At 41.5% G+C, this 11,143-nt stretch overlaps 7 protein-coding genes across 7 annotated transcripts; 3 read left to right on the forward strand and 4 right to left on the reverse strand.

Moving 5' to 3' along the window:
* Positions 1 to 25: 25 nt before the first annotated feature.
* Positions 26 to 703, forward strand: BDF20DRAFT_821827 (uncharacterized protein; the record flags this gene model as incomplete). The annotated part of the gene is made up of 1 exon (XM_053077643.1): positions 26 to 703. The coding sequence occupies one exon, from the start codon at positions 26 to 28 to the stop codon at positions 701 to 703; it is 678 nt and encodes a 225-aa protein (XP_052935727.1).
* A 94-nt stretch (positions 704 to 797) lies between these two features.
* Positions 798 to 1,105, forward strand: BDF20DRAFT_874853 (uncharacterized protein; the record flags this gene model as incomplete). The annotated part of the gene is made up of 1 exon (XM_053081289.1): positions 798 to 1,105. A coding segment is annotated over exon 1 (226 nt), but the record flags the coding sequence as incomplete, so codon positions are not given.
* Positions 812 to 2,824, reverse strand: BDF20DRAFT_988398 (uncharacterized protein). Its single transcript, XM_053085271.1, has 3 exons — positions 2,570 to 2,824; positions 1,447 to 1,759; positions 812 to 1,351 (listed from the first exon to the last, which is right to left on the reverse strand). Exons 1-3 carry the CDS (start codon positions 2,704 to 2,706, stop codon positions 1,214 to 1,216), a joined length of 588 nt encoding a protein of 195 aa, XP_052935729.1. The 5' UTR covers positions 2,707 to 2,824; the 3' UTR covers positions 812 to 1,213.
* Positions 2,825 to 3,908: 1,084 nt separating this feature from the next.
* Positions 3,909 to 4,669, reverse strand: BDF20DRAFT_821074 (uncharacterized protein; the record flags this gene model as incomplete). Its single annotated transcript, XM_053077586.1, has 3 exons — positions 3,909 to 4,118; positions 4,198 to 4,340; positions 4,405 to 4,669. 3 exons carry the CDS (start codon positions 4,667 to 4,669, stop codon positions 3,909 to 3,911), a joined length of 618 nt encoding a protein of 205 aa, XP_052935730.1.
* An 897-nt stretch (positions 4,670 to 5,566) lies between these two features.
* On the reverse strand, positions 5,567 to 6,612 carry BDF20DRAFT_906473 (uncharacterized protein; the record flags this gene model as incomplete). The annotated part of the gene is made up of 3 exons (XM_053083277.1): positions 5,567 to 5,827; positions 5,859 to 6,510; positions 6,539 to 6,612. 3 exons carry the CDS (start codon positions 6,610 to 6,612, stop codon positions 5,567 to 5,569), a joined length of 987 nt encoding a protein of 328 aa, XP_052935731.1.
* Positions 6,613 to 8,686: 2,074 nt separating this feature from the next.
* BDF20DRAFT_942160 (uncharacterized protein) lies at positions 8,687 to 9,495 on the reverse strand. The gene has a single exon (XM_053084805.1). The coding sequence runs from the start codon at positions 9,348 to 9,350 to the stop codon at positions 9,072 to 9,074; it is 279 nt and encodes a 92-aa protein (XP_052935732.1). The 5' UTR covers positions 9,351 to 9,495; the 3' UTR covers positions 8,687 to 9,071.
* Positions 9,496 to 9,567: 72 nt separating this feature from the next.
* On the forward strand, positions 9,568 to 10,287 carry BDF20DRAFT_800067 (uncharacterized protein; the record flags this gene model as incomplete). Its single annotated transcript, XM_053076354.1, has 1 exon — positions 9,568 to 10,287. A coding segment is annotated over one exon (720 nt), but the record flags the coding sequence as incomplete, so codon positions are not given.
* Between the last annotated feature and the right edge of the window lie 856 nt (positions 10,288 to 11,143).

An 11,143-nucleotide genomic window follows, 5' to 3' on the forward strand; every position in this document is an offset into this window, starting at 1 on the left:
TACGGTATGCAGTCGAGTATAATGTATGAGGTTTAACTTCTTGGGCACATGTAGTATCTCTGAACTTACACCGAATGGTGATAACAAAGAGCTCTTTGGTAATATTGTCAGAACGGATGGGTTTTCAGTTGACTTTCTTTTTTACAAAAGACAACAATCTGGCCATGGTGCCTCGTTCCAAAAATTTGACCTCACTCTTGATGATTTCTCTCTGGATGAAGTTGACAATACTTATTTACCTATTACCCTGGATCCCGGAAGAAAGTCTGTTTTTACTGCTGCTATTGGCCTTGAATATAACAGACAAGTGCGAAGATGCACTACATCCGAATACTATCATATGGCAGGGTCAACGAAATATTGTAAGAAATTGAACAGTATAAAAGCTGTTACAGGAATAGATCTAGTAGAAAGTCAAATCCCCTCGTCAAAGACCTCTCGTCTAGGAGTATATGAGGCGTTCACCAGTTATATGCTCAATAACTTAGACGCTCTCTTTAGTTTTTATGGACATGAAACAGCAAAGGACCGGTTTACGTTGTACCAAGGAAGGCAAAGAGCACCCGAAACTATGGCCAACATGTTGACTCATGGAACGGCCAAGTACAATCGCAAAAAGAGAAGCAAGGCAAGGAAGAGGAAAAAACAGCAGAAGAAGAAGAAGAAAGGAAAGAATGTTGACAAACAGCCGCCAATCAAGTGAGTATCAATGAATTACATGTTCATCGTTTAGCTTACGCGCTGATTGATAATTTTTAGAAGTGACAAGAAGTGGAAGGCTGATAAGTACTCAGGATTCCCTAGAAGGGTACCATTGATTGTCTTTGGTGCTGGAATGTTTGGAAAAGATGTAGTAAAATTGAAAGGGCAAAGATGTGGTGTTGTCGGTAAACTTTTTGCAACTCTGAAGAAACGTGAAGCTGAAGGTCAATTGATTGTTGTCACAATCGATGAATTCAAAACCTCTAAAACATGCAGCCTCTGTTTCTATGATGATATGCAAATTGTTAATACCCCTGGATTCAAGGGTACCGGCGTTCTTCATTGCAAGCAATGTCTAAAGCTATGGCAGAGAGACATTAACGCCGCTATCAACATGATGACTATATCCCAAGCAGTTTGGTCTGGAGCGGGAAGACCCGACATTTTCAAGCCAGCGAAGAAGAAGAAATAATCGCCGTAATAAACACGGTTTTCCTTGTATTTCAAGGATTTAGATCATTACAGGTGAGGAATAGTACGGTTTTTTTTTCTTTTTTTTTTTTTTGTTTCGCACTGCTAACAAGTTTTTGGAATTTGAATCATTGTTTAAACGGTTTATATTTTGGTCTACAACACAATTGCAACTCATCTAAAATGAAAATATTAATCGTCCAAAAAAAAATGTATTTCATCTAAAATATTAGTTAAAATACTGTACTGTAACACAAGCAGAAGGATACATACAGCTTTTGCCAAATGTCCGCAATTTCGAAATTTACTGTTCTGGGAACAAGCTTTCCATAAACTAGCTCCGTACAATACTAATACCCCTAGTGCCTCTAACATATGGTGTATCCTCACCAGTTTGCATACCCTCGATGGCAACGCCGTATCGGCCGATCGATTAAACATCATTGGTGCCTTACTTGAAACTCTTTGGAAATACCACTGGTTTTGCATTACAAACGACCAACCCTGGATCCCTCTAATGCCCTCGATTTGGTTCAAAATTCTACTAGTTACTTGATCACAACACGAAAGTACGATTATGAAACCCCTATTACTAATGTGTAGTAGCAAATTAAACGTCCTTTCATCTGAATAAAACTTGAAAGTATACAAACAAAAAAATTTCAAGAAAGTCCAATTTCCGCTTTTGCATCACTCAATTTCCGTGTTTAACCTCAAGGTTTACTAAAGTGCTCTTTATTGAAGGCATTTTTTAAAGGTTGTTGACAGACTGATTTGCCTATGTTGCTAAAAGCTTTTCTGCTTCAGTAATCCCAGACCTTATCCCAGCATCCTGATAAGGGGATTAAAGAATTTGATTGAAATTGAATATTAGAGAATTTTTGATCGTTCAACACATGGGAAGTCAAGCTAATGTCTCTCTGGACGCAATTGCTATAAGCCGTAATTGTGAATCCTTAGAACAATGTCTTTTATTATAATAAGCGAAATGAGAACGTGTTGATTACCCATAAGCCGTAATTGTAAATCCTTAAAACAATAAGGGACCCTCAAACGATTCGGTGTTGTATTATTTTTATAATTAAAAGAAAAGGTGTGCGTTTAGACGCTTTAAACGACCGAAAAAGTAAAAGTCATTTCTCAACCCTATAAATCGGACTTCTGATTATGGATGGTGACGTCGAAAAACTCCGCGTTCGTTTTTTATTTTGTTTTTATTTTTATTGGATCTTATACACAATTTTTCCCACCAAGCAGTTTAATGCATAGCTTAGAAGTATCATGGATAAGAGTGTCATTGGCGGCTTGGCCTCTCAAGTATTGTAGTTTCTTCTAAGGAGTTGTCGCAATTCTTCAAGGTCGATTTTTCATGCTATTTTCAAAGATAAGTATTTACATTAGAAATACTGCGAGAAAAACACAAGGCTTTGTACACATGAACCCTGCCCTACGCCGGAGAAATTCGCTGGCTGCCTTGGCGAACAACTGTTCACCTCCAGTCAGGAGTGGGAAGTTGTCATTCTCCTCTTGCATATCGATAAAGGATTTTGGTTTGTCATTATAGGCCCAAATTTAACTACGGTGAAGCCAATACTTTTGATAACAACTGTTTTCGATGAATTGGCGATTTCTCTCTTTCTCTCTCTCTCTCTCTCTCTCTCTTTCTTTTCTACTCGTGGCGTCATCACTTTTTATGTAGCCCTTAAGATATTTATATATTGTTTTATTGAAACGAAAGAGCATAACAGCAAAATCAAGATGGCTTAATTGCTCCGAATTTGGAACCATAATGTGAGAACGTACTTTTCTGGTCACTTCTGCCTCGTTAAATTCATCGACTTTTCAGAAGACAGTCGGTCACAAATGGCTGGTTATACTATAAGTGGGCATATGTTAATATACTATCCTTCGCCCGTTTTTTGTTGATGTATTCTTGTCAATTTCTTATACAGCCTCCTCCTATCACTTAGTAAATATGAATGATATGCACTTCTGGAATACATAATAAACTAAAAGACTTCTTCCTTTTACTTCGTTCACTCACGAAAACTGTTTCTTTACTTTTCATTCTTTAATTCTTGGACTTTACTCACAAAATTACCCCTCTAACCAAGTCTCGAACAGGCTTTCTGGACAGCTTAGCGAGAACTTACAATATGCCGTTCTTCGTTACTTTCGCATGACTTTGGTATGAATAGTAAATAACTTCGTATCGATTTTTCTGACAACCAAGATGAAGAGAAAGCGGGGAAAGAAATTGATGGAGAAACGAATGAACATTAGAGCCATCCTTTTTTTCTTCAATTTTATATCATGATTGGCTCTGATCATCATTCAGTATGTATCTGTAGTATTCCTGAATCTATGAATACTGAATCGTCCAAATTTGTTCCAAGATAATACTATTGTATATGAGACGATCGCCAGATTTGGAGGACATAGCATGCACACCAACCTGCACCAGTTGGGTGCGAAATTCATGGTTTGTACGGATGGCAGCTAACTGACGGCCGTCGCTAAAAGGTCGTATGGCTTGTCGAGCAACTTGCTTTTGCCCAGTCAGCTTGAAGTTCAATAGTTATATGAACAATTACTTTCTTCAATAATATTGCTTAAGCATCTTAAAACAGCTGGTGTTGAAGCGTGTAACACCGCTCGCCGCTACAGTGGCAAGTTCTATTGTGCATTACTAAGACAAGAAATTGTTTTACTGTATACAAAATATATATGGTTATTTATGCATTTAAAATATAAACTGGCGATTTTGGCCCGTCATCAGCAATCTGTACCATGTGCTTATTCTCGTTTAGCCGGACAATTTGAGGGCATACAAGCTCAAGTAGCGAGGAGCAAGAGACGTTTTTTTCAAATCGCCAGTCTCTCTCTTTCTCAGCATGCTCATCTTTCAAGGCATCCAGCACACCCATTGTTTCTTCCAATGCACTCTATATATGATACGGGATGTTAAAAGTGGGTTAATTCTATATCTCAAAATACGTAATAACCAAGAATAGGTATACATACAGCCAGCGTAAGAGTGAAGGTCACAAAGCGCACAGTATTGTTCTTCTTGTGAAATTCATCAATGATATCAACACGCTGCTCCTTGTTCATCACGTATACGCCAGGAACAGGTGTTGAGATCGTCCAGTGACGAATTCCTTGGCCTATTTGGAGTGGTTATGACAGTCAAACGCCGAATCAAACAATGTGTGAATCAAATCAACTTACCGTGTATATGGACAAAATGGAGCTTTAGTTTTGAGAACGTTTCAAAGCTTCCATACTTGTACAGGCTGGCGATTGTTCTTATCATGGCCAAGAGGCCAAACATTGCCTTGTGATGATCAAAGCTTGTTTTGCCTTTGGAATTCTCACCGTATGACGAAGAGACTTCAGACAGTAAAATCTCTGTCGACAAGTTCTCCACCAAGATCTTTCCATCTGCGTTATACCTCAGACGTCCATCGGTAATCCCTTGACTTTGTAATTGCATGGTCATAGCGTTGAGCTCAATCTCGCCCGGAAAAAACAACACACTGCGACCGTGTTGCAGAAGGAAGTCATTGCAATTTCGCAACAGAGGGTCGATAACGTAAAAACGTAGACACCCTTCTGACGACGAAAGTGTCTTTCCTGCACCTGCAATCACTTCAAAGCTATGTTTATCCTGTTTATTTAGTTTACATCATGTCCCTTTCTAAATAATTACATGCCGTTAGTAAATTTATTCCATCACCATTTGCAATCATAAAACTTTGCATAGCAACACAGCTTACCTTTGCTTTATTTGTCTGTGGTTTAGAACCTTCTACAATGTGGCACTCCTTGCACATAACTAAACTTGCTGCTATCCCAACAACATGTTCAGATACATACAAAGAGAAAGTCAAAAGAACGGTGACAAGCCAAGAGATTTGTACCTCAAGAGGATAAACTCGTCATGCCTATGGGCCCCGCCTTTACATCGAAAGATGCTCTCCTATGGAAAGAACATACCACATCGTAGCAGCAACTACAGTTGGCTTGATTTGCTTGTGCTTGCTTGCTATAATTACATGCCAACTACACTAAGATACAGGCTATTTCTTGGGTAAACGTTCTACTTACGGAAACTTATTGTTTTTTTTTTGTAATCCAGAAGAAAAAATGTAACGTCATGCTTAAACATGAAGAATCAACGTCATCGATTTTCATTTTGTGATGGGTGTGTGTGATATGCCCATCTTTGGATGACGTAGATAATCCACGATTAAATGCCCGACATCATATCACGTATAAAGTGCTACTGATGGTAATTTTAAAATTATTCTCTGCTATTTACAGCGTTTGGATTCACGGTCCCGAGAATTGTTTGAGACCGTCGGAAACAAATTAGGAAGGTTACAGTTTGCTAATCCAGAGAATCAACAGCATCCATAAATACCTCGTTGTCGTCGGATTCCGAGTTTTTACCTACGACCATAAAGGTTGAACCCATAGGCATCTCATCCGGAATGTCTTCAACGGAAGCACCCAATCCAGAAGCAGAAGTACCAGTACCTGTAGAAGTCAGGAGTGTGGAAGTAAAATTGACGGAAAGCATGTGATTACGACGGTAATGGTTGTCAAAAACCGATGAATTGTGCCAATTGCCAAGAGCAACAATATCTTCCTTGGAAATCCCTAAATCCATAGCAGCCGACGAAGCTACGTAGAGTGGTAGATTCGGACGTGATCTTTCGTATATAATGGCGGTGTAGCCATTTGGAAATGGTATTCGAGGAAATGGAGGAGCCAGTGCTGCCTGAGAAAAATAAAGTAGAGGGAAGTGTAGCGACTGAAGACCAAGCTGGGTGTTGTTGCATGACTTGGAAGAGGCGTACAGGACACAAAACGGGGTCCGAATGAGAATTGACCATATAGTCTTTGATAATTGATCTTCGTTGACGAGTTTCTTTGGGTGCCACCACTTGAAAGGAGAAGTGATCCTCGATGACTTTACAAGAGTCCAATGATATACGTGCGAGATCAGACGGCCGTAAGAGAGCCGTGACACCGAGTAGAAAGGCCATTTTTGATTGTAATAGAGACCATGGAGTGCTAGTCGATGAAGAAATAGACTTGGCATAGTCAATGGCAGGTTGGAGGCTGACTTTGGAGTGATGGATACGTAGCGGAGCTTGCTGTTTGACTAGTGATAAGAGAAAATCATTGATCAAGGAATACTTGGAAATATTATCAGGCTGAGTGTGGAGATGAGTGACAGCCGATCGAACCAATTTTAGGGTAGAAGGTTGCCAGTGATAAGTCGTGTGGAGGTAAGACAGAAAATTGATTAAAGTAGCAAGCGTGGAGCTGGGGATATGGAGGCGAGCCCGAGTACACCCAGTCAATAAACAGTAACTGATATTTTCGATAGTTTTCGAAGGAAGGAGACGAGGTGTCGTACTTGGACATGAGGGAGTGAATAGCAGGATCCGAAAGACCCTGGTTTAGAAACTTAGACCGGATACTTTCCAAACGGATAGTTTCCAGTGCTGATTTCTGTAGAGAGGATGGGTATTGTGTACCGTTGTCGATTGAACCTGACAACGGTGGAGGAATAAAGGTGGTGCTTTGGCCATAGAGCAAAGGAGGGAAACCACAGCGCACTTGTCCAAAACGGGACTACTATGACTGCTTGAGAGACTTGGTCTCGAAGTAGCTTGGTAAGGATCCGAGATATCAGATTCTACGGGGGATTGATAAATGGATTGTCCAGGATCCGCCAATTGAGGGTATATGCGTCGACATGCCATGCCCCCGGATCCGGAAGCCATGGCACGTATCTTGGTAGGAGGAAGGTCGTTCGATCCGCAAAAAGATCGACGTCGAATGGACCCCAAATTGGGTTTATCCGCGTAAACACCGAGGGAAGAATTTGCCACTGGTTCTTCTGGAATTGACGACGAGATTCGAAGTCGGCAATCGTATTCTGAATGCCTTGAATATGTTGAGCCTGAATGATGATGTTGCGTTGGAGGCACCAGTTCCAAATGTCGATTGCTAAATTTAGCAGGGACAAAGAACGCGTTCCCCCTTGCTTATTGATGTAAGCTAGACTTGTTCGATTGTCGGTACGAATCAGAATAGTGGTGTCCTTCAGTGTCGGAAAAGACTGCATTGCTAACCAAGCTGCCTTGAGCTCTCGCCAATTGATTGATTAGGCTGCTTCGTTGGGCGTCCAATATCCATGCGTTGTCTGGTTATTCCATGTACAGCCCCAGCCCGAGTTGCTTGCATCCACAAAGATTGTCTCTTGAGGGGAGGTTGGAATAAATGACCGACCGTTCCATTTCTCTAGATTGTCGTGCCACCAAGTTAGTTCTTGAATTGATGCCCCGTCGAGAGGCTGTGGCAAGTCCCAATCCGAGGGTGACTTCACTGTTAGATTCTTGAAATAGAGCAGCCGTCTGGTGTATAGACGAGCTGGTAGGATCGCAAATAGCGCGGATTGCAGTCGCAAGGTTAAGCTGTGGATCAATCGTGGAGTCTGCTTCGAAGGGTGTTTCAGAATTTGTGCAATTGACTTCTTCAAGTCTCGAACTTTCTTCTTCGGTAGTTCTGCTTTCATTGTTGTTGTATCCAGGATAAACCCGAGATGTTCCAAGCGCTGAGTAGGGACCAGAACTGATTTGGTTTCGTTGATCAACCAGCCCAATTGCCGTAATTTGTTGAGGACAAGTTGTGTCTGTTGCAATGCGATTTTCTGCGGGGCGCTATCAGTATCAATCGTCAAGTATGCCGACAATTTGATTTGTTGTGACCGGGCCCAATCGAGAATAGGACGACAAACTTTGGTGAAGACATATGGTATGAAGCAAAGGCCGAATGGAGTGGTACACCACTGATAGATCTTGGACTTCCACCAAAACCGAAGGTACTTGCGTGAATCTGGATGGATGCCTAAATGAAGAAATGCATCTGTTAAGTCGATCGACACTAAATAATCTTTGTATGTAATAAGCTGTGCATCTTCTCTGATCGTTTCCATCTTGAAATGGCAAGGGTCCATGTATTCGTTGAGCTTGCGTAAGTTGAAAACTGGGTGTATACTGCCGTTCTTCTTCGGAATGACAAAAAGGGAGCTGTAGAAGCCTGGTACTTGAGTTGCTTCGGTTAGGGAAATTTCTTCTATTGCATTCTTTTGTAGTAAATTTGAATAGTTTGATCTAGCTGTAGTATCTGGTCCGCAGAGAATGGGATGACCGGTTTGGGTGTTATTGTGGTAGGTGGTGTCTGACGAAAAGGGATGCGATAACCTTGAGCGACTATAGAGTTGACGAAGTTGCTGTTGGAAATCTGGCGCCACTCGGAAGCGAACCATTGCAAACGACCCCCTACCTTGATAGTACTTAGTGTTGGGCTTAGGTTTGAGGTTGAGCCCTAAAGGGATTGTTTGATCGCTTGCTGGAGTGTGGGAATTGTGTACGGTTGTTGTTGTTGTTAGTTGGTGGAGGGATTGAAGCGATATCGTTGGAGTTGAAGTAACCGCCTGCTGGGAGGACGGACCTGATCGAAAAAACGGATTGCCAATGCCAGGCGAGGAACCAGAGGAAGGACGTGTAGTGCGTTTACGATAGTTCGAAGTAGCAGCTCGAAGGGCCTTACGTTCCGTCTTGCTCATTAAGGGCCGTTTGAAAATCAGAAAGAGGGAGAGTATAAGAACCATCATCACGTTTGATGGAATAAGGCGGGTTAAAGGCGCGTATCGCAACGTTGTTACGCGCGTGATTCAATGTAGAGGACACATGTAAAAGGAGTTTGCGAATGTCTTTGATCATTATCATATATTTCTCAAGATGTTGGTTGTTAGACTCATTACTAGCTATCTCATGGGCTAATACATCTAATGGACGGAGTACAGCCGAAACTAACTACTGATACTGTTTTAGTGCCTGATCTTCTTGTTTTTGGCCCTTGTTCATACGTCGCTGGGCTGAGGGAACCGTGGCAGGCGCGTGATAATCGAGATTGCTAATGGGTGGATACGCCGCAATAATAGCCTTGCGTTCATTATCAGATAAAGGAGGAGATGTGTGGATGCGTTGATCCAGGTTGAGGTAATTGGTTAGGAACTCAGAAGGTTCCCAGTCGTATCGCGGACGCGTACCAAAGGAATGTAGTTGCACAGTGTTATTACCATCAGACTGCATGCGTTCAGGGGCATTCTCCCCTATTTGTTGTGCCAATTGTTGAAGCTGTTGCTGTAAAAGTTGGAAATCATCTACTGAACTGAAACCATCTGTTGAGGCGTATGGGTGCGCTTTACCATTTCAAAATTCCCACAACTGGCGATTTCTTTATCATTGTTTATCAGCAACAGTTTGTGCCATGACAATAGATTAACAAAGCCTCGACGATGACGGCGGTAAGTCTGACGAGATTCTCACATTTCGATTGCCCAACGATCAATTGCCAGGGAAAGACCAATTTAGCAAGCAAATGTTAAAAACTCAAGGCGTGATTGACCTTGTGGCCGGCGAATTATTGGACGTTTCGAACGGAATATACACGTCAGCAGAAACAGAATGGAAGAATGCATCGCGAAGCGATATACTTTATAAGCCTCGGTTGGCAATCCAAAACTCGCTTCCTCCAATCCTCATCGAAATTCAACTCACCGTCAATGAACCCTTTATGCAACGCCTTGTCAGCTATTCACAAAGCGTTTTGAGCATCTACAAAACATATCCTATCGTTTTAATTGTTTGCACCGATCGCGTCTCTCCTATCCAACTTATGGCAAAATTCAAAACTGTTTCTGGAAAACCTTGGATGTCTTCGCTCCTGGCCACTGATTTCTGGGCACAAAGCTGCTTCATTGCGTCGAAACAGACTTTATCGAGTATTGCGCCTTCTCATCAACTCACACCCCTGCAGGCTTTGTCCTCGTTCCTGACCGAAGCCTCTCCAACGTTATATGGTCATCCATTTGCTGAAAATCGAACTATTCGACAGTTATATCACATTGCTATGGCCATCTCGGAAACTCAAGTTGATTGCGATAAGGATGTCTCAAATGTGGTGGACATCATTTGCTACAACAACAAGAAAATACTAATGAAGGCTAATGCTGCGTTATTTGGTGTATCTGGGTCATCCAAGGCAAAAAATCTGATCGAGCGTGCATTGGGTTTCAATGCGGCTGCCAAAAGAAAGTATTGCCAAACTGTGGACTCGGTTTCCGACTCGTCGCTGGAACCGTTACCAAAGTTGAAGGGAAAGACAAGGGAAGCAATTCAAGATGAAAAACAAGATGACCTTGAATTCGTGATCAACTACCGGAAAAATCTGACTGGAAAGATGAACTGGAAGACATGCCTGTCAGTTGGCCATGAAAAAACTTATGCAAAAATTACTCCACTGGTGAATCGCTGCGAGGATTCTTTTACAACGCCACTAAAAAATGATTTCCAGTTACTTTAAAAGACTTATAAAATAAAAATAAGACAGTAAAATGACCAGACACAACAAAGATACTCTTTATCTCAAGTTTGTTGAGAATGATACTTTTATATGAGAAACGGGGTTATTAACGGGTATTCAACTATTAATACAACTGAACTAAAACTATCATGAGAATGATAAGATCTTAGCCGCCTTTGGTGGAAATCCTGTGCGAGTTTTTTTTTTTTATACTGCATTGACCATGAATAAGATCTTCAGAGTGCTTGCCTGTTACGACACTTATCCAAGCATTTGTGAGAATGCCCAAGAAACACTTTGAAATCGCTCAGCGTCACACTATTAGATGCCTCACTGATTCTTGTCATAAGTGTCTCAGTTTCCAGTAGCTTGTTTCGGTTGACTTTACTCTTAACCACTGATCAAAACTGTTCAATTGGATTAAGTTCAGGAGAATAGGACGGCAAATAGACACAGCGGTAACCGCGAGATTCTACATATTTAGCTATATCAACCGATGTATGGATTGGAGCATTATCCA

Source organism: Mycotypha africana (genome assembly GCF_025528875.1).
Source record: "Mycotypha africana strain NRRL 2978 chromosome Unknown BDF20scaffold_6, whole genome shotgun sequence".
NCBI lineage: Eukaryota > Fungi > Mucoromycota > Mucoromycetes > Mucorales > Mycotyphaceae > Mycotypha > Mycotypha africana.